Source organism: Marmota marmota, unplaced genomic scaffold, assembly GCF_001458135.2.
Source record: "Marmota marmota marmota unplaced genomic scaffold, marMar, whole genome shotgun sequence".
Taxonomy (NCBI): Eukaryota; Metazoa; Chordata; class Mammalia; order Rodentia; family Sciuridae; genus Marmota; species Marmota marmota.
In genome coordinates, this window is record NW_026000057.1 from 32,758,049 (window position 1) to 32,778,449 (window position 20,401).

General features: G+C 44.3%; 1 protein-coding gene and 2 long non-coding RNA genes across 4 annotated transcripts in view; 2 read left to right on the plus strand and 1 right to left on the minus strand.

The window, feature by feature from the left end:
* Positions 1–6,728, plus strand: part of Nfkb1 (nuclear factor kappa B subunit 1) — a 115,019-nt gene extending 108,291 nt beyond the window's left edge. For both annotated transcript variants that reach the window (XM_015484602.2, XM_015484603.2), the window contains exons 20-24: positions 1,055–1,179; positions 2,078–2,144; positions 2,449–2,621; positions 3,415–3,589; positions 6,353–6,728. In XM_015484602.2, the coding sequence (XP_015340088.1) occupies positions 1,055–1,179; positions 2,078–2,144; positions 2,449–2,621; positions 3,415–3,589; positions 6,353–6,513 (701 nt within the window). In that variant the 3' untranslated portion in view covers positions 6,514–6,728. The remainder of the gene's footprint in view (positions 1–1,054; positions 1,180–2,077; positions 2,145–2,448; positions 2,622–3,414; positions 3,590–6,352) is intronic.
* LOC125619797 lies at positions 331–11,449 on the minus strand. Its single transcript, XR_007351390.1, has 3 exons — positions 11,236–11,449; positions 9,255–9,265; positions 331–341 (listed from the first exon to the last, which is right to left on the minus strand). It is a non-coding gene; the product is annotated as an uncharacterized LOC125619797 (long non-coding RNA).
* A 4,830-nt stretch (positions 11,450–16,279) lies between these two features.
* Positions 16,280–18,007, plus strand: LOC125619798. Its single transcript, XR_007351391.1, has 2 exons — positions 16,280–16,328; positions 16,927–18,007. It is a non-coding gene; the product is annotated as an uncharacterized LOC125619798 (long non-coding RNA).
* Positions 18,008–20,401: the final 2,394 nt, after the last annotated feature.

A 20,401-nucleotide genomic window follows, 5' to 3' on the forward strand; every position in this document is an offset into this window, starting at 1 on the left:
AAATTGTTTTGAAAGTCACCAGTTTTATGGAAGAAATGCCTTCAGGCTAGACAGCAGTTTCTCAGATGAAAAGCCTAGTTCCAAGCTCAGAGGCATGAAGAAGAGCATTTAAGGAACAGCCATAGCTTGACCTCTCCAGTTGTTAGTCCTGGAAATTGTTGGTCTTGGTTTCTCCACATTTGTATGTTCAGGTTACACTTACTGCTTCTTAGTTCAGGCCAGGCTTGGTGGAGTGAAAGCTAGAAATAGTTCAGCAATCCTTCTTTGGCTTTCATTAAGCAGTCCCCCATTTTTGAAGTTAGCCCAAAACAAATGTTCTGCCAGAAAAATAAAAACAAGTTCTTTGTCCCAAAAGGGTGTGCTGAGTAGTTCATTAGACACGAGGCTAATCACTCTCTGATAGGAATAGTCTCAAAACTTTTGATAAGTGATCTCACCCTAATCTTTGAGTTACTTTCGGTGTTTTGTGCTAGAAGTTCAAGAATAGACTAGATTTCCCAAGATTCATTGGCCCTAAATTTTTTAGTAACTACACATCCTAGCAGAAGATTCTTTTGATGTTTTTCTGTTTAAGGATCAGGGCTCTGGCAGTGTTGTACCCAAGAATAAAACTGACCAGGCTGTCACTAGACATCAAGCGTCTTTGCTCTTTTGAGTGAGGGAGAGAAGAAGGTGAGAGATGCTCATGGGCAGTCATAATTTTAAACATTTAGGACACTGATCCTCAGAGTGCACCCTAGTCTCTATTAACAACTGTCCATTGGTCCTCAGATTAAGATACATCATTCAATTGAAAAATATCCTGTAGAGTTGAATGTAAAAGAGTATTTGGAGTCTTGTTTTCAATAATGTCCTTGGGTACTAGGACACCTTTATAGTCGAAGTAAATTAGAATTTAAAAAGATGTTCTTTGGATATTTCAGTAGAAACATGTCTCATGCATTAGAAATTATCCAGGTAATTACCTCCAGCTTTGCTTTTGAAATGCAACCCCTGTAGGCTGTTGGTGGTTGAGATCTGGGTTTACCTAACACAGTGCCACCCAACTTCACAGGAGCAGATCCACTGGTGGAGAACTTTGAGCCTCTTTATGACCTGGATGACTCTTGGGAAAAGGCAGGAGAGGACGAAGGGGTTGTGCCTGGAACCACACCCCTAGACATGGCCGCCAACTGGCAGGTAAGTGCTGCTCCGTCCATCTGATGGCTGCTGAGGAAGCCAGAGGTTCAGGAAGGTAAGAACAGATGGCCTTCGGGTGCTTTATTCCCTAAAGAACATGCTTTCATTTTTAAGAAAGTCTGCCTGTCAAGAGCCAACTTTATATTTATCTTGAAAAGCCTATCCATGAAAGATCTAGGTCAGATGGGCTCAGAATGTAAAAGTGTATGTCTAATCAGATCAGAGTCGAGATGTGAGCAAGGTTAGAAACGAGGGAGCACAAACTTCACATGAGAGTTCTGCATTTCAAGCATGTGCCAGAATTATTACCGTCTGGATTTCTGAAGCCAGGATCAGTACTATCATTTGCTCAGAACTTAGGTGAGTGATTTTGGAACATAAAAATAAACGGGGAATTCTTCAGAGGATTTCCATAAATATGAACAGATAAGTAGATTCAGAGCTTTCTCAAAATGCCACTGAACTGAGATCTAAAGGGGAAGAGCAGATACTAGGTCTTTGTGACCCAGAGAGAAGAGCCAGAGGGAGGAGCTGTCATCATACAGACTTCTGACACCACAGGGGACTTTTCTAGGGGCAGGTACTCCACATCTTAAAGAGAGAGAGAGAGAGAGAGATGCTTATGTGCTTCCTGATGGCCCAGTTCAGTTCGTGTAGGGCGGAGTGACCTGGAGATTCCACAGTCATCCCATCCCCCTCAGCCCCCTGCATGATGGTACCTCATCTGCTCCAGAAGGCTTTGCCCAGAACACAGAAAGCTCACATCCTTCAGTGACCCTGGGTCATCTTCACCAGGTTCACCAGTGACAAAGAGCACTGGAAAGACTGGCATAGCTGTGGATTTTTTTTTTTAACTTAAGACATTTCTGTGTAATGTGTTCCTGTGTTTTCCTAACAGGTATTTGACATCTTAAATGGGAAGCCCTATGAGCCAGAGTTTACATCTGAGGATTTGCTGGCACAAGGTAGGTTGTGGTGGAACCAGCTTCTCTTCACCAGTACTGGCTCCACACTGCCTTTCAAAGGGGGAGGGAGAGATGCAGCACTATCCAGGATGTCCTGAGAAAGGCAGAGTTTTCATTCTAGAATCAAAAGGCCCTAGAGGTTTGAAAAGGGACTATCTGGACTTAATCTAAATATATCCTGCTTTGGCTCAGCTGGGCTTTCAAGTTGAGAAGCTTGGTTGCTTCCACTAGGAGTAAGGGCAAACCAGGTGGCAGGAATCTGTCCCTGTAGGTTAGGACAACGGTGTTTCTTCATTTCCTTCAGGAGACATGAAACAGCTGACCGAAGATGCAAAACTGCAGCTCTACAAGTTGCTAGAAATCCCTGATCCAGACAAAAACTGGGCTACTCTGGCACAGAAGTTAGGTCTGGGGATACTTAATAATGCTTTCCGGCTGAGTCCTGCTCCTTCCAAAACTCTCATGGACAACTATGAGGTACCACATCTCCCTATATATTTAACCATTTTTATTTAACTGTCCTGTTACCATCCCTGGCCAAGGCACAAGCCCCTTCCCTGCTCCTTAACTTGGACAAAGAAAACCAGTTCTGTCCCAAGGGCTTGGATGGGCACCCAGGTCAGGATGGAAGCCCATTTTCCTGAGAAGTCTGTGTTCAGAAGCTTTGAGAAGCTCCCTGTTTTTAAACACCTGGAGACTTCCTGCAGAAATGCTGCTTAGAGAGTTGAGGTTGTCACAAAACCGCACACCTTCCTGACCCCAGGAGCATGCCCTGGTCACGTGTCAGGACACGGAATCGTTGTTGTGCTGGGTGATTCCTGGTGGAGCCATTACCAGGTGGTGGTTTCATTTCTAAAAATAAAAGGGAGAAAAACATGGAATGTATTTATTTTCTTTTGAAAGTGGCATTGTTAGCTATTATCTCTCTGTGTATTTTACAGCGTTGGCTTACACAAGGGTACTTTACTCTAGGTAGTGTTTTACTGCCTCAACACACGCTGTGTGTGTGTGTGTGTGTTTGTGTGTGTGGTATGTTTTCATGATAAACTGCTTCTCTGTGATTTCCTGAGTGATCTTTGAGCAGAAACAGGAAACCTGACTCAAAGACAGAGTGTTTTCTCAGTCACTTTTCCCTCTGCCCTTTCCAGTCCCACATTGCTCTCTCTGAGCAGACAAGACAGCTTGGAAGAGGACAAGGGATGGGTGTTGGTGTCTACAGCCTGCATGGTGACTCAAACACAAAAGAACATGCTCTTGGTTTTCCTCACAGGTCTCTGGGGGGACCATCAAAGAGCTGGTAGAGGCCCTGAGACAGATGGGCTACACCGAAGCAATCGAAGTGATCCAGGCTGCCTTCTGCACCTCGGAAGCCTCCAGCCCCGTGAAGACCACCTCTCAGGCCCATTCACTGCCTTTCTTGCCTTCCTCAACAAGGCAGCAAATAGGTAAAGATAAAAGACAGACAAAGCAGTGGAGAGATCTCCCTGCTCCCCGAGGCTGGTGTCTTCTCTTGGCATATTCCAGCTCCCTCCCCAACATCTCCTGAATATATCCTCTGGTAAGACTGCTCTGTCCTCTGTTTTACTCTCTACCCCTCTGGACGCTACTCTTCATGAGGGTACTGTTCCTGTTCTCGCTCTCTTAAGTGTAAAGAGAGGGAGATTCAGAGAGAGAAAAATGTAAAGTCTAAGGTTTGTAGAATGAGGACTGGAACCCAGATGACAAATGGGTGTCTACACCCCCGCACTGCAGTTCTCCATGTACTTCCTCTTTGTGATCCCCTGCCCTCGGCTCCCTCTCCCATGCTTGTGGCACTGACTGCAACTCCCAGTGTTGATATACCATCTGTCATCCCACCGGAAAGCACGGACCCGTAGGGAATGGACCCTCCACACAGCCCACGCGTCCTGTATTTCTCGATAATTTTATTCTTCCACTCTGGACAAACATTTCATGCTTTCTGTCTCTAAGCCCCCAGGACCCCTCCCCTCTCCTTACTCGTCCTGTACTCTTGCCTCACACACCATTGGGAATAAAAAAGCCACAAGAAGCGTCTCATCTTGGCATCGTCAAGTCTGCAGCCCCCAGACCATGCCTGTGCTCACATGGACCCTTTCCAAAAGGGCTTAGTGGTTAAGTGCTGAGGGTCCCTCCCCTCTCGCAGGTCCTGGCTTCCCTAATCCTTGCCTCTCTCGCCTGCATTAGCAGTTCCTCCTCACCCCTCAGCCGGCCACCCTACTGGATCACCTCGCAAGCAGGCTAGAATTTCCTCATCTCTAAAAACAAAACAAAAAAAAATGGCCCCCTTGATCCCACATCCCCTTTAGCTGCAGTCCAGTTCTCTGTTCCTCTGCACAGCAGCACTTCTCAAAAGAATGTTCTGAAGCTGTTCTTTCCTCCTCTTCACCTTCTGTCCTTTGCCTGAACCCCAGTGGGTTCTGTCCCCAGCCCCCCACCAGCTCTGTTGTTGTCACGGTTGCCAGATCTGGTAATCACCCTTTCCATTTTCTCAGCGTCACTGTCAGCCACTCCCTCCCACTTCAGCCTCCACTCCTGGCCTTTCCACAGCACGTCCACCTTGCAGCTTCCTCCATGCCCACCTATTCAAGTTACAGCTCTCCAGAGCCTGTCCTGCACCTGCCTGCCTCTTCTGGGCAGCCCTCTCGAGACCCACACCACCCCATTTGGCTCCATCTGTAAGAGGCAATGCCCCCCTCCAGGGGGTTAAGGCCAACTCTAAGAATTGCCCATGAGTCCTTCATGGCCCTCCTCCCCTCACATCCAACCCATCAGCTCCCCAGTCCAGTCTACCCTCATTTCTTGCCTGGTTTCCTACTGTAGCTCCTCGTCCTCCTCTGTGTTTGTGTCCTGGTGTCTTCCCTCCGCCCAGTCTCTGGACCACCAGTTACTGGGATAACGGGTCTCCAGTTGTGCTCCCTCCAGTTCATCCACTCAGCAAATCCTTATCTGGCATATACTGTAAGCCTGGCACTGGTTCAGGTTTTAGAGATCAGGCCAGGACCCTGCTTTGCCCCTTCACTCTTTCAAAGATGGCTTTTTGACTCTCCCAAGTGTGTCCTCAGCTCACAAGGCTGGATCTCAAAAGTCTGATGCAGCCCAAGGGCTTTTGAACCTTCTTTTCCCCTTCCCTGGAGAGCTCCCTAACCAGGCGGCTTCTGGCCATTCACTTTCAATTCTAATGTCACCTTGACAGCAGGGCCTCCTTGGGTACTAAGACAGGTAGGATTTGCACCGTGCTGAAAGAAATAATGTGTCCATCAGGAAAACACCCCAGATCTCCATATCATGACCTGGTATTCCTTCTACACAAATATTCAAAGAAAAAAGTCAATACTTACACATTAAGACTTCAATTTGTAGTTATTTTTAAAATACCACGTTTCCCAGCACTCAATAGATACCAAAAATGATTGATTGATTGATTGATTGAGTAAATCAGTACCAAGACAATAGCATGGCACTATCATTAAAGTCTTAATATCCTAACACATATCTATATAAGAAGATAGCATTATGATTAGTGTGTTCTAGACTTGTGCCTCGTCTCTGTTTACATAATATAGGAAATAATTTGCATTGATTAGATTCCTAAAGACACTTTTTAACAAAGAGAATTCACATTAATTTTCCAGTATAGGTGCATTTGTATTAAAATCACCTTTCTTGCTACCAGAAATGTTTTTGAGGCAGTGTACACTGTTAAAAACATGTGAGGCTCAGAGAGAGATCTCATTTTTAGTTCCTACTTCGATTACCAATTAGTTTTGTCTAGGATCAGCAGTTTCTCCAGCTATAAAATAGGTAATGCAGTGGTTGGAAAATTATACCTGATTTCTAAGAAGAAAAAAAAAAAAAAGGTGTATTTTGAGTCAAGAGAATTCAGAAAAGATTCTGATAAACAGAGGCTAGATTGCAGGAGAAAGATGTGAAAACATTGGCCGGATCTGACATCTCCACAGTGTTTAAGGTCATTGGTACCCTCTCCCTTCACATCACTGTGAACAGTACTGATGAGCAGGAGTCACAGAAGGGGTATGTGGTGGCTGGTGGAACCAGTGGGCAGGCTGTGTACATCAAGGTCCATCCACAGCCTTTCAGAGGCAAACTTGGTGCCCAGGTGTATGAGAACAAAGGCTTTGTCTTTGTCCTAGCTGTGCCCCCAGTGAATTCATGCTTTCTCTCTTTAGATGAGCTTCGAGACAATGACAGCATCTGTGACAGTGGTGTGGAGACATCCTTCCGCAAACTCAGCTTTACAGAGTCTCTGACCAGCAGCAGCTCATTGCTAACTCTCAACAAAATGCCCCACGATTATGGGCAGGAAGGACCTATAGAAGGCAAAATTTAGCCTGCGGGCAGTTTCCCATGCTGTATAAACCAAAGTCCTAAAATTCCACTGCATTGTCCAAAAGAAGGAAGGTAAAGTGCATCCAGAGGTGCTCAGAGGAACAGCGGCCTGCCTGAATCATGCTGGATTTAATTCAAGGCCGTCTAAACGTGGTTTCCTTTCCTGGTTTTTCAATGAGTTTTAGTTGATTCACTTGCAGATAGTATCTAGCAATCCCCTCACTGCACTGAACTGATGTGACCTGGGGATGAGGTAGTTTATTGAGCTTTACTGGCTGCTGCTGGATTACAGTTGCTTTTTTGTCGTCATTGCTGCTGTCCCTCTGTTGCATTCCCACTGTCATTAAAGGGTGTCCCCACCTGGTCTTCTTTCTAGCCGTCCAGGGCACAGTTGTGCATTCAGATTAAGGATTAAGAAAAGAGGTGTTTTAAAATCAGAGTCACTTAGTGTGCAATTAAAAAAAAAAAAAAGGCTCATTGCTTTTTCTAATGTGGTTATCTCAGTGATTTGAAAAAAATAAGAACTTATCAATATTTAAATATGGTTATAATCAGTGCCGAAAATGATATTTTCCCCTTTTTCTGCATTTTGCTATTGTAAATATGTTTTTTTTAGATCAAATACTTTAAAGGAAAAATGTTGGATTTATAAATGCTATTTTTTATTTTACTTTTATAATAAAAGGAAAAGCAAATTGTTGACCTCACTTTGTTTGATCTATGCTAATACTTTCCTAAGATGATTCTGTTACCACCGTTTACCAGTGACAAGTCCTTGCTTCCCAAATGCTGAAGTATAACACCAGAGAAGCATGCAGAGGCAAGTGGAGAGTGGAAAGTGGAAGGCTTTATTAAAGGAAAGAAGAAAAGACTTCCTCCCAGAGGAAGAAAGGGACCTGAAAGGTGGAATCCTTGGAAGGGGAGGTCTTCCCTTTTTTATAACAAAGGTCTTCTTTTAGTCCTCCCACATTCCTGTCCTTTGTTTCCCTCTATCCTGCAGAGATAGAATGCAGGTGGGAAGGCCAAAAGGTGGGAGATAGGTGGACTGGAGGAGCAATCTGGGCAGGAAGGGCCTGGGGTGCTTTAACACCTGCTGTTTGCTGGCAGCCACTTCATTAACAGTTCTTTAGGAGGGCCTTGGGGACATTAACATTTCAATTTCCCCAGGTATTGTTCTGGTCACCTGGACTCCATTCTTGTTATGGTCTCCATTTTCTTTATCTTACTCAGTATTAGACCTGATTTACCTAACTACACTAACTACCTATCTTTAAATCTGGCTCCCGTTCCTGATAATCATGGTGGTGGTGGTGGGGGAGGGTCATTCCATATTCTGGTTATCACATTAGCATACCCCTTTAGAGTCAACTGTCTGATCTAGAACAACAACAAAAAATTATCACAAGAAAAGTGTTTTAATCTAAGATGAAAAGTTCAGGTTTGCCAAATCCTGGTCCAGCTCCTCTCTGTCAGCCATGTCCGTCTTCCTGCATCTCACACACACTGTACATCTTTAATGTCTTTTCTCTGTCTCCATGATGCTGACAATAACGAAATTTCAACATAAAAGAGACCCTTGCACAAGAAACCCTTCAGTATGAAGCTTTCCCAAATGGCCCTTCACTCAGAGTTGGGAAAAAGGAAGAGAAAAACTCAAAAACATTTTTGAACAATATACTGGATACTGTGATGCGCAACCAAGATCCCTTCTTAACAAAGCACTTGTCTCCCAGATGCTGGAAGCCCACTAGCTATCAGCTCCTCAGGGAATGTCCTTAGCCACACAGAGCCACCTCTTCCATTTCCATGGTGGATCCCAAGCAAGGACTCACTGGTGTGGGTGTACAAAAGCCTATTCAACGCCAGGCAATGCTGTGGGGCTATGAGCTCAGACTTACCCAGTAGGTGAGCTGAGGCTGTGACTCTCATCTCCCTCCACCCAGTCCTGCTTCCTTCCCCGCCCTTCTACATCTGTTGATCTTGAGAGCATTGCAAATAAACATCCTGCATGTGAATCTCCATGTGAGAGTTAATTTCCTGGAGAACCCAGCCTGCAGAAGTGCTGGAAACCATGCTGACCAATTGTGCATGTTAAGTCACCTAGTTTTGAAAATAACCCAATAAGGTATGCATATTTACCCAAACTTACAGAGAGAATTTGAGGCTTTAAGAGGTCAAGTAGCCAGAGTAAAGCTGCTTCTAAGCTTACACCCAACTCTGGCTAATGGGTTGGGGTGTTATCTTACTAGGATAAGGTAGATGAAAATAGATAATTGATTACAGAAGTGGACTTCAAAATATACAGGAATTTAGTATAAGAATGTAAATTTTATTTATTTATTTTTGGTGCCAAGGATTGAACCCAGGGGAACTTAACCATTGAGCTACATTCCCAGTCCTTTTTTGTACTTTATTTAGAGACAGGGTCCTGCTAAGTTGCTTAGGGACTAGCTAAGTTGCTGAGGCTGGCTTTGAACTCAGGATCCTCCTGCCTCAGCCTCCTGAGCTGCTGGGATTATAGGTATGCACCACTGCACCCAGCAAAAGTAAAATTTCAAATAAAGACAAGATGATTATTCAATAAACAGATGTTCCAACTAGTTAATCACTTTTTAAAAATTAATCTGAACACCTACCCCTCTCCTTTCATCAAAATAATTTCCTGGGGCTGGGGTTGTGGCTCAGTGGTAAAGCGTTCACCTAGCATGCGTGAGGCACTGGGTTCGATCCTCAGCACCACACAAAATCTACAACTAAAAAAAAAAAAAAATCTTAAAAAAAAGTTAATTTCCAGATGTGTCAAAAATTAAACCATAAGAATACTAAGATATGGATGAAAAATCTTATTTGTGTGTGAGTGCATGTGTGCGGGTGGGTGCGTGTGTGTGTGTGTGTTGGGGGGAGAGGGGCACAGAGGATTGAACCCAAGGCCCTGCGTGTTTCAGGCAAGTGCTCTCTCTACCACTGAGCTATATCCCAACTCTGGATGAATAATCTTGATGTAAGGAAGGCTTTTCTAAATAAGACAATTCTTGTGTGAAAACAATTTGGGTTCTTCATTTTACAGCATGTTCCAAATTAATCTCCTTCTTCTTTGTTTTCTAAGAAAATTCTGTTTCCTATTACATTGCCAGTTGTCTACCCCTACCCACCATATTTTTCCAGTCTTTGAGAACTGTTATCTATATAAAGTGAAAAAATAATAATTCTGTCTTCCCTTAATTTTCACACAAGCAGCCCAAGCCTCCATTCCTCTGCCAGTTCCTCTCTGTGGTAGGAAGCTATGGTCCAGCTGGCCACAGCAAAGTCTCCTGTTTTACAAGGAGACTTCTCCCACCGTGGGATCAGCCCACCCTCTTTCCCTGTGAATCTAGGCAGCCTGTGGTGAGGGTAGAAGAGATGCTAAGTGACTTGCAGAGTTAGGTCATAAAATGTCATATAACTTCTGCCCATCCCTCTCAGGCTCTCCCTCTTGGAACCCAGTTACAATGCTCCCAGGTGCTGAGAGCCATAGCCAAGTAGGAATGACACATGGCATTTTGGTTTGAAAGGTGACCCTGCTCAGGGATTAGGGTGGCTCCGGGTTTAGGGTGGATCCTGCTGGGAATAGGGCGGCTCCAGGATTAGGGTGGATCCTGATCCTGCTGCCTCAAGCACCGGCTCCTTTGGAGTTCCCGTTGAGTTCTTGCAGGGTTCTGAGAAAATTGGTGCACGGAGCCGGGTAGAGGCAGTGTGTTCCCAGAACGTGCGTGTAGAGTGCCGGTGAGAGTTCGAGGAATAAAGAGTTGCTGTTTGAATCTACAAGGCTGTGTGGTGGCCCGGTTATTTTGTGCCCAGCCAGACTGCAGCAGGCACAAAATAACCGAGCCACCACAAAAGCCTTGTAGATTCAAACAGCAACTCTTTATATCTCTTTTGTAGCCGTTATCCCTTTTTAAAAATTTACATTGTGAAACAACCCTTATAAAATTTCTGAATTTAGATAGATTACTCTAAATATTTTCATTTTTTATGGTACTATAATACAATAATTGAAACCCAACTGAAACTTCTTATACTCTTTGTATATAAATTACACCTGATAGAATCTTAACTCTTAGTAACCTTGTTTCAGCAAAGACATAGACACAAAGCAATATTAAACTTTTTTTCCATTTACAGTTTATGAAAACACACATAATGTTTAAATATATTACCTTATGTAACTTAATAAGTAAAGAGTACTTGATTTTATATTTAGTGGTTGATATTTTAACACTTTAGCTTTGTAGTAAACAGAACTAGCCATCTCTTTCTTGTTGAAGAAAAATCCTTCTACAGGATACCATGATGGTCCCATTGTAATATATTCAACAACTTCTCTTTAAAAAGCCATGAGCTACATTTTTGTATTGTATCAACATATGCCCTAATTGTTCTTGGTCTTACTGGGGTGCCTCCTTCCTCTAACAATTTCTCTTCCTCGGGGGCGAACAACTTCAAACCTTGAGTCAACCATTTTCCCCAGTTTGCCTGAGAAAGTTCTAGGAACAGGCAACTTGAAATAAAAACAAAATAAATCAAAACAAGAACACATTGTTTTTTGAAATGGTCACCCATTTTTTTTTTTTTTGCTCTCCTTCAGGGGCGAGCAATTTCACTTACCTCCGAGCTTCAGGCATTCCCCATACGGGCCGCCAAATGCCGCAGTCTGGCTGGGCACAGAATAACCGGGCCACCACACAGCCTTATAGATTCAAACAGCAACTCTTTATTCCTCGAACTCTCACCGGCACTCTACACGCACGTTCTGGGAACACACTGCCTCTACCCGGCTCCGTGCACCAATTTTCTCAGAACCCTGCAAGAACTCAACGGGAACTCCAAAGGAGCCGGTGCTTGAGGCAGCAGGATCAGGATCCACCCTAATCCTGGAGCCGCCCTATTCCCAGCAGGATCCACCCTAAACCCGGAGCCACCCTAATCCCTGAGCAGGGTCACCTTTCAAACCAAAATGCCATGTGTCATTCCTACTTGGCTATGGCTCTCAGCACCCAGGGAGCCAGGTGGCCACATAGAAAAGGTAAGTGCAGTTCTCAGCCTTAAATGAGGTCCCAGCCACTGCCACATGCCCTGTGGGATAGACAAGGGAGCCAGTCTTTTAGCAATCCCACTCCCCAACCAAGTGTCCTTGTGTGGCCTTCAAGCTGCCTCAGGTGGTGCTGCCTATAAGTGTCACTGAGCCCTGCCCGAATTGCAGATTTGTGAGCCAATTAAATAATGCTGAAGGTTTCACGATCTAGGTGTGGAGTGGATTGGTACTGTTCTCCAGAGCTCTAACTTCACAGTTCCCATGCCAGAAGTTCACTTTAAAGAGAAACTGACTTGAAGAGGAAGAAGGAGGAAACAACTCATGCTGAGATAGAAAATTTATACTTCCCTACTGAATAAAAAGCCCTATTTCTCTTGTCATCCAGAAACTGACTCTTCTTCCTCCAAGATCTTGGCTCAGGCCTGAACCTGTGCACCGGGCTGAAACATGAAGGCTACCAGAGATGCCTGAGTCCTCGTGGAAGGAGTGTCTTTCACACTGTACCAGCAGATGGAGATAAATGCCAAAAGGGATGCAGAAGGTCAGTGGGAAGGCTACAAAGGGCCTGAAATAAACCTGCCCAGAAAGCTTGTTGAACAGCAGGAGGCTGGTTAAATATAGCTTCCTCAGAACTTTGATCATCTTTTGAGGTTTCTATACTCTGCAGGCATAACCAGGCTTTTTTCAGGATCAGTGGTCATAATTTTTCAGCAGAAGGAAGTCCTGCTGCTGCTCATTGACCCACCAGGGTCCCCTGTGGTGGCTCTATGTGGCACGGGCATCCCCGGTCACCAGCCACAGAACGCAGCCCCGCAACCTGGACCTTGAATGGTTTTAGCAGGAGAAAGGGGAGTGGAAGGAGCCAGGGAGGGCTGGGTACCCGTACCTTCCAGTCCCTTTGAATTAATTATTTCTAACGAAATCCTCCAGACATCTCTATGAGGTATATATTTAACCCCACTTGATAGTAAGAAGACAGGTGATCTGAAGTTTTAAGTAACCCACCCCAGGTTCAAATCCAGGTCCGAGTCCAAAGAATATTCTTTGATGATATCTGAAGGCCTTTCAAGAAATGGGGCTATACTTAAAAGGGAAAGAAAAAAATGCTGACACCTGTTCACGGAGTCATCCTGTACCCAACCCAAATGCAAAATGAATTCAGAACTCCACTAAAAGGATAGATTGTTTGGTTAAAATGACTTGATTTTCCCTCTACTAACAGGCTAAATTGCTTATGAATGAATTATTCAAGGACTGGAGGTTATTGCATCTCTTTCTTCTTCTTGTTTTGTGCCTTTGGAGGCAGGGGAGGATTTCTTTCTGATGTGCAATTCCTCAGGTAACAGTCCTGGGAAGGCAAAGGAGTCAAAAAGAGTGAAACTAAAATTCCAGTCATTTTCTTAAAGATCATGGGATTTACAGTTGGATAAGATCTTAAAGATCACTGTCTAAGTCACTTTTCAGCTGCTGTGACTAAAAAGACCTGAAAAGAACAATTTTAGAGAAGGAAAAGTTTATTGGAGGGCTCACTGTTTTCAGAGGTCTCAGTCCATAGGCAGCTGGCTCCATTCCTTAGGGTTCAAGGTGAGGCTGAACAACATTGTAGAAAGGTGTGGTGGAGGAAAGCAGCTAATGTGGTGATCAGACATCAGAGAGAGAGACTCCACTTGCCAGATACAAAATATATATCCCAAAGCCACACCTCCAGGGACCCATCTCCTCCAGCCACTACCTGCTGGCCTTCAGTCACCACTCAGTTAATCCCATCAGGGGATTGATTCATTGATGGGGTTAAGACTCTCATAACCTAATCATTTCTCCTCTGAACTATCTTGCATTGCCTTACACTTGAGCTTTCAGGAGACACCTAATATCTAAACCATAACAATCATGTATATAAGGGCTGAGGATGTAGCTCAGTGATTCAGCTCATGCTTAGCATGCACAAGGCCTGGGTTCAATCCTCAAGACACCCTGCAATGTGAGAGCAGGTACTTCCCATTGTCCTCACAGGGGCCAGCTGTGTCAGGTAAATGCCAATCCAGGAGACTGAGTTCTTTTCCACTGGTTTCATTTGACTATGTCATTTGGCTTTGGGTTTGGGGAGACACTGAGGAGGAGCTATAAATTAAACGAAAGTTATTACATTATTATGGATTCCATTATGTCTACAATAGCCTTCTTCCATTATCCCAGACAAGTGAATAGTTACACAGACTATTCAAGCATCTTAGAATGAGATGGAAGAAGAGGCCACAGAAGCATCTTCTGACTTCCATCAACTCGCTCTTCCATGTCAACATCTCTTCACAAAAAAAGGTTATTTCATTTAAATATTACAACAGCCTTGAAGAACAAAGGTATGTATTTAATCAAGATTTTGTAGGCCTCTGTTGTGTGCCAGGCACTATAATGGGTGGTCATCACATATTACTCTTCCTGTTCAAGAATCCTTCAGGGTATTTTGTCCATTTTACAGGTGAGCAAACTGAGGCATGGATTAAAGCATTACCTGCAGGATCTCCTGACTCCAGTAGTGTTTAATAAACCACTCTTGCAGCAGGCTCAGGAGTGAGTAGGGTGTGTCTCTTCTACTTAGCCATGAAGAAACCCAGGGTAACGGTCATTCTTTCTCTACTACTTGGCTCCCAAGGTCTTGCTGGGGTGATGGTCCCTGTCATCTGGAAGGGGAGTCAAACCTAGAGTATGTGTTGCAGGACTGAATGTTCCATTTCCTCTCATATTGTGCTAGAAAAAAATTTTAGTCCCATGGCCACACTAAGACCAGGGAGGCTCAGAGAGTGATGTTCTGTTCCCAGTATTAAAAATACTGTTGATTTTGGTGAGCAGATGACAGCCTGAAACCTCAGACTGTTTTTAATTCCTACTCATGCAAATATTCACTCTGAAAGTACCATCAAAGTAAATAGACATCATCAAAGGCAAAATCATTTCCCAAAATTGAGAATGAAGGATGTGGGGATGGGGATGTGGCTCACTGGTAGAGTGCTTGCCTAGCATGCACAAGACCCTGAGTAGGATCCCCAGCACAATGCCCACTGCAGAATGGAAGATGCATTTTAAGTACAGTCAGTTTATCTGAAGGAAATCCTCAGAGACAATCAAAGGCTATGAAGGAAGGTAGGATAGGAGACGAGACCTGCTGCCCTTGCAGGGAGAGTTCTCTCCAATCTCCATGTTCCTCTGTTCCTTCAATGCTGTGCAAAAGGTCTTGGCTCATATATGCCAAGATTGATGTTTTTAAGACACCATGCCCTTTGGGATCTGTATTAGGGATCTCTAGAGGAACAGGACCAACAAGAGATACACACACACACACACACACACATACATATTGCATATACTATATATGTATATACATACATATATACATACACATATAGTTTAGTTATAGTTACAGTTATAAAAGGGGACTTATTAGATTGGCTTACAGAATCAGAAACTAGATAGTTCCACAGTGGCCACCTGCAGATTGGAGAGCTGGGGAAACCAGTAGCTTCTCAGTCCAAAAAGCCAGAGCCTGAGAAGAAAAGTGACCACTGATGCAGCCCCAGTCTGGGACTGCAGGCCTGGGAACTCCCTGGAGTCATAGCAGCAACCCAAACACCCACCTGAGAGAGAGAGAAAAATGGCGCCTGCATCCATGTTGGCTTCCTCCTCCCTTGACCCTCCTTCCATCCTGGCCCCAGCCCATTCAGCCACACCACCCATATTTAGGATGGGTCTACCCTCTCAGTTTCCTGTCTCACATGTCAGTACACCCTCATCAACACACACACACACAAAGTCTCCTAATTCAATCAAGTTGACCATCCATATCAACAATCGCAGGATCCCACCCAAAGGAAAGGGCAAGTTCATCTTTCTTGGGGTCTGCAGAGAACTGCTAGGACCTTGACTCCAAATTTTAGAGAAATGATATGTTCTTCAGGCCAGAAGCATAGCAGACAAAACAGGATTCTAGAATTCCCTTCACCAGGATTGCTTCTTAGGATCCAGGAAGCAGAGTGCTGAGATAAAAGCTTGAAGAATATGATGGAAGTACCCACATCAAGGGAGGTCAGAGGTGAGGCCAGAAGCTAGATAACCAGATTATTAGGTCTCTTCTCTGGCAAAAAGAGATAAATACTTTCTTTATTTCAAAACTGTTGTGCAGTTCCCCTTCCCTTTCCTAAGGCAATAGTGCACAACTTAAGGTATTTTTTGCTTCAAAAATTTGAATGAAAAAAATTTGAATGAAAAACGCCACACTGTGGATTATTTTTCTTCTGCAGCACACATGTTTATCAAATGTTCTCTTGTCCTTGTCCTTGGAAAACAACTTTTTCTATAATTTTGAAAAATTGTCTTGCAAAAAAAACCCAACTTTAAATATTGTTATGGTTTGGATGTAAGGTGTCCCCCAAAAGCTCACATGTGAGACAATATAAGAAGGTTCAGAGGAGAAATGATTGGGTTGTAAGAGTCTTACCCCAATCAGTGAATGGATCCCCTGACAGAATTAACTGAGTGGTAACTGAAGTGGTAGGGTGTGGCTGGAGGAGGTGGGAATTGGGGATGTGGCTTTGGAGTATATATTTATATTTAGCAATTGGAGTCTCTCTCTGCTTTCTGATCAGCATGTGAGCTGCTTCCCTCTGCCACAGTCTTCCTCCATGATATTCTACCTTACCTTGAGCCCTGAGGAATGGAGCCAGCCTTGTATGGACTAACACCTCTGAACTGTGAGCTCTCAAACTTTTCCTCCTTTACAATTGTTCTGGTTGGGTCTCTTAGTCACAGCAGCAAAAAAGCTGATTAAAACAAATATGAATGCTTTCATTTACAAAATTGTTTCAAATATTTACTCTTTTAACAAGAGGTAAACAGGAAAGGGTCTTGCTTCCGGCCATTTTCCATAGAAGGACCAAGATGCAGATAAGTCCAGAGGTCTGTGGTCCAGAGGCCAGACCGGGACTCAGTCTTGAACCCCCACACTGTGCTGTTCAGCCTCACTCTATAACCAATCACAAGGGAGCCCTGAAGCTACATACAGGTCATTGAGATGTGCATGGGAGAGGAAAGGAAAGCTCACCAGCTGGGGGCACTGAAGGGCATTACCCTTGGTTGGTCAAGCAGCAGGAAGCTGGCAGTTCACCAAACAGACATCTCCAGCACTCACAGCCCTGGGCAGGCACCCTCAGGCCACAAGAGTGTCCCCAAGAATCCATGATGGCCTTTCTTCTACCACCCATTCTCTTTGCAGCCCCGTTTCTTTTGTTGTGAGGCCTTCAAAAGTTTTTTTTCTCAATATCCTGCCTTGTTCTGTTTTCCTGTGCCCAGCTCATTACTCCAACAAAGAGCCACCCATGGGCCACCCATGTTCACATAGAATTCTGCTTCCCAGCACAAGCACAGCCTGACCAAAGTGGCCAAAGACACCAGAAATTACACTGCTGTGAAGACCCACCACAGCCCCATAGGCAAGTCCTGTCACAAAGCCCAGAAACCCTCCTGTGCTCTTCTGGGAGATCCCACAGCTCCTGTGTCTCTCCCGTCATTCCTGGGACCATGGAAGCAAGTGTCACTTTGCCTCCCCCAAAAGGTGGGCATAGTGGTGCTCAGGAAGTACTCATAGGCTCATGGAAGAAGGAACTACTCAGCCGGATGCAAAAGCAGCCCTTTGCATTCTTCTCCATTCCAGTATTGACCTGGGAAGGTCAAAGCTACCATTTGGCCCATCCTTCCTCACCCCAGCCAACTGCACATCGTGAATGATGAACAGCATATGCACACAGCATGTGGGCCAGGGACAGTTTTGGTTATGAAAGTCAAAGGCACTCTAGGTTAAAGCTTCAACAAGGAGGGAATCTGTGGGAAGCAAGTAACCCACAGGACGCAAGCCCATTTCTTTAGACAGAAGAGGCCAAGCCAGGCCAGAGAAGACTCCTCCGCACTGCCTCTTCCTCAGCAGAAGATCCTCACATCATGCCACAATACTTGTTTTTAGTCTGTTCCCATAGCTTTGCTACTGTGCCATTTTCCAGCTCATCTGACTCCCCCTGACCCCCCATCAATCATCTGTTCTGGAGGCTTTGTGCCAAGTTTTCAGAGATCCATAGTAATTAAATTTAAATTAAAAATCACTCAGATGCCACCTTTTTGCTAAGGTGGTTATGACAGAAATGAAATGAACCAAGAGGCAGAGAGCAGCAAAAGTTGCTCTGTACATCTGAACCTTTCTAACATGCCCTGCTGGCTCCAGCTTGTTAGCTCTGGAGCCTGGGAAGAAGTCTCCTTTCTCCATAGGTACAAAACCCTCTGAGCAAACCAAACTAAGCACTATGCAAATATGGCTGTCAAGGTCACAGTGGAGGAAAACATCCAGACCAATGGCAATTAATAAACCGTTCCTCAAATGCAATCAGAAGTTGTCAAGAATCTGTAAAATTCTGTGTCTCGTTGACAGGCCCAGTATGTTAATCCCAAATTTTAATCTTTTAACACTTCTTTCCTAACATATCTCATTTCAGATTGAAGACCCTTCCCCACAGAGCACTGCATCACTAAACTTTAGAGAGAGGAAGAGGGAGAGCTAGGGAGCTCAGTGAGCACAGCTGCTCTCTGGGTTCCTTCTTTCCCTTCCTCCTTCCTCCCTGCCCTCCTTCTCTCTCTCTCTCTCTCTCTCTCTCTCTCTCTCTTCCTCTTTCTCTTTATTTCTCTCTCCCTTTCCTTTCTCTATCGCTCATTTTTCTCTCTTCCTTTATCACTTTTTCTTTCTCCCTTTCTCTTTGTCCTTTCTCCCACTCTCAAGCTTTCTCTTTCTCTCTCTCCCTCACCCTTCTTTTCTTCATCTCTTCCTTCTTCCCTTTCTTTCCTTCACTATAGTAGCTCCTCTGTATCCATGCATTCCAAGGCAAGCACTGACCCTTGAACCCTGGGAGGTGGTAGGGGACCCCCCCCCAAGTCCCTGCTGCCCCATGAGGTCTCCCTTACACTCCCCTCCCCACCTGAGGGCAGCAGAGCCCAGTCCTTGGGGAAACCTCGAAGCCAGCACCCATCCATCCCAGGGCACTGCCCCTCCACCCACCACTAGCCTCATTTCCTGTACACAAGAGGCCTCTGCTGGAAGAAGCAGAACTTTGCACAATCACCCAACAGCTGTCACATCTCTTCTACTTTTTTTTTTCCCTTTGATAAAATTGGAAATAGCCTGACTAAAAAAAAAGGAGGAGGAGGAGGAGGAATTAGAACCCTCTTTCTGCCTGAATTTTCTCCTTCAACTCAGGTCACAAAACCTTTGGTAAAGAATCCTTAAATGATTTTCACTTTGGACAAGGGGAATATGAGATCCCTGGCTGGAATGATCAGATGTAGGGTTCTTATCCTTGGAGGAGTAATTGTAAGCCTGCATTTACTACTTGCTTATCCTGTCCTGGGGACTGGGAAAACTTTATCTTATTGAATCCTCACAATAATGCTATGAAATAGTCATTGAATTAATCTCATCTTGAAGATAAGAAAACTCAGGCTTAGAAATTAAGTGACTGGGGCTGGGGTTGTGGCTCATCGGTAGAGCGCTCACCTAGCACGTGCGAGACCCTGGGTTCAATCCTCAGCACCACATAAAAAATAAAATAAAATAAAGGTATTGTGTCCAACTACAACAAAAAATAACTATTAAAAAAAGAAATTAAGTGACTAGTTCAAGGTCAGTCAGTACATGTTACAGCCAAAATAACAGGTTCAATATCAGAGCATGAGCCCATGGCCACAGCGCACTATAGACACTCTTCACATGTACACATGCACGCGCGCGCGCACACACACACACACACACACAAATGTACACACACACACAAATGGATCTTTTACAAGGAGAAATCTCAGTTGTTGTGTTTGTAAGTTGTCTAGTTAAAAATCTTTCAGTTCAAATACCAATAATGTGGCTAGAAAAGTATAACAATCACCCAATTCGGGCTGGGGATCATCTCATTACAAAAGAGTAGTGGTCCTTCCCTCACCCATCATGGAAAACCCTGCCCCCAAGAGCCTTCCTCACTAGAAAGATCACAGCCACTGCCACATCCAGGTGCAGGGGATCAAGATATCTCTTGGCTGAGGGGAAACCAATGGCCCCACCTTGCCCTCTCCAAGACCCAGCTATACATCTGACCTCAAAGCCCTCACCTTTATCTGTGAGGATGCTCTTGACTGGAAAATGAGAACACCTGGCTATCAGTGAATTTTTAAAGTAAGGGCTGTTTAAAAATGTCATTACAAGGTCAGAGATAGAAAGATCTACATTATATATGAAATCTTCCCCCTTTAAATGTTAGCAAATAACTCAATTTTAAAAACCATGGTCTGGCTGTCATCTGCTGGTCAAATATGACCTATATGTGACCTGACCTTCCTTTTCTCCCCTCCATCCAATACTTTCACAGGTTCCTACCTGTCCCCCTCCATAGGCTTGCTTTGATGGCTTACCACAGGGGCAAATGATAACTATAACAGCTCATATTTGTTGCATAGCTATTGTGTGCTCTATCAATATCTATGCATCATCTCATTTAGTCCTTACAACCTATGAGGTGGGCATTGGTACGATCCCCATGGTTAAATATTTAAAACTAAGGCACAGAAAGACTCAGAACTTGTATCCAATGTTAAAGAGCCTGCTAGAGTTAATGTTATTCAAACACACTGATTTCAAAGCTCATAATCTTTAACTGCTCTATCAATTATGATGCTCTTTGTTGTAAAATCAGAACACCTGATACTAACTGGATTTAAAAAGTAAGGCCATATTTTTTTA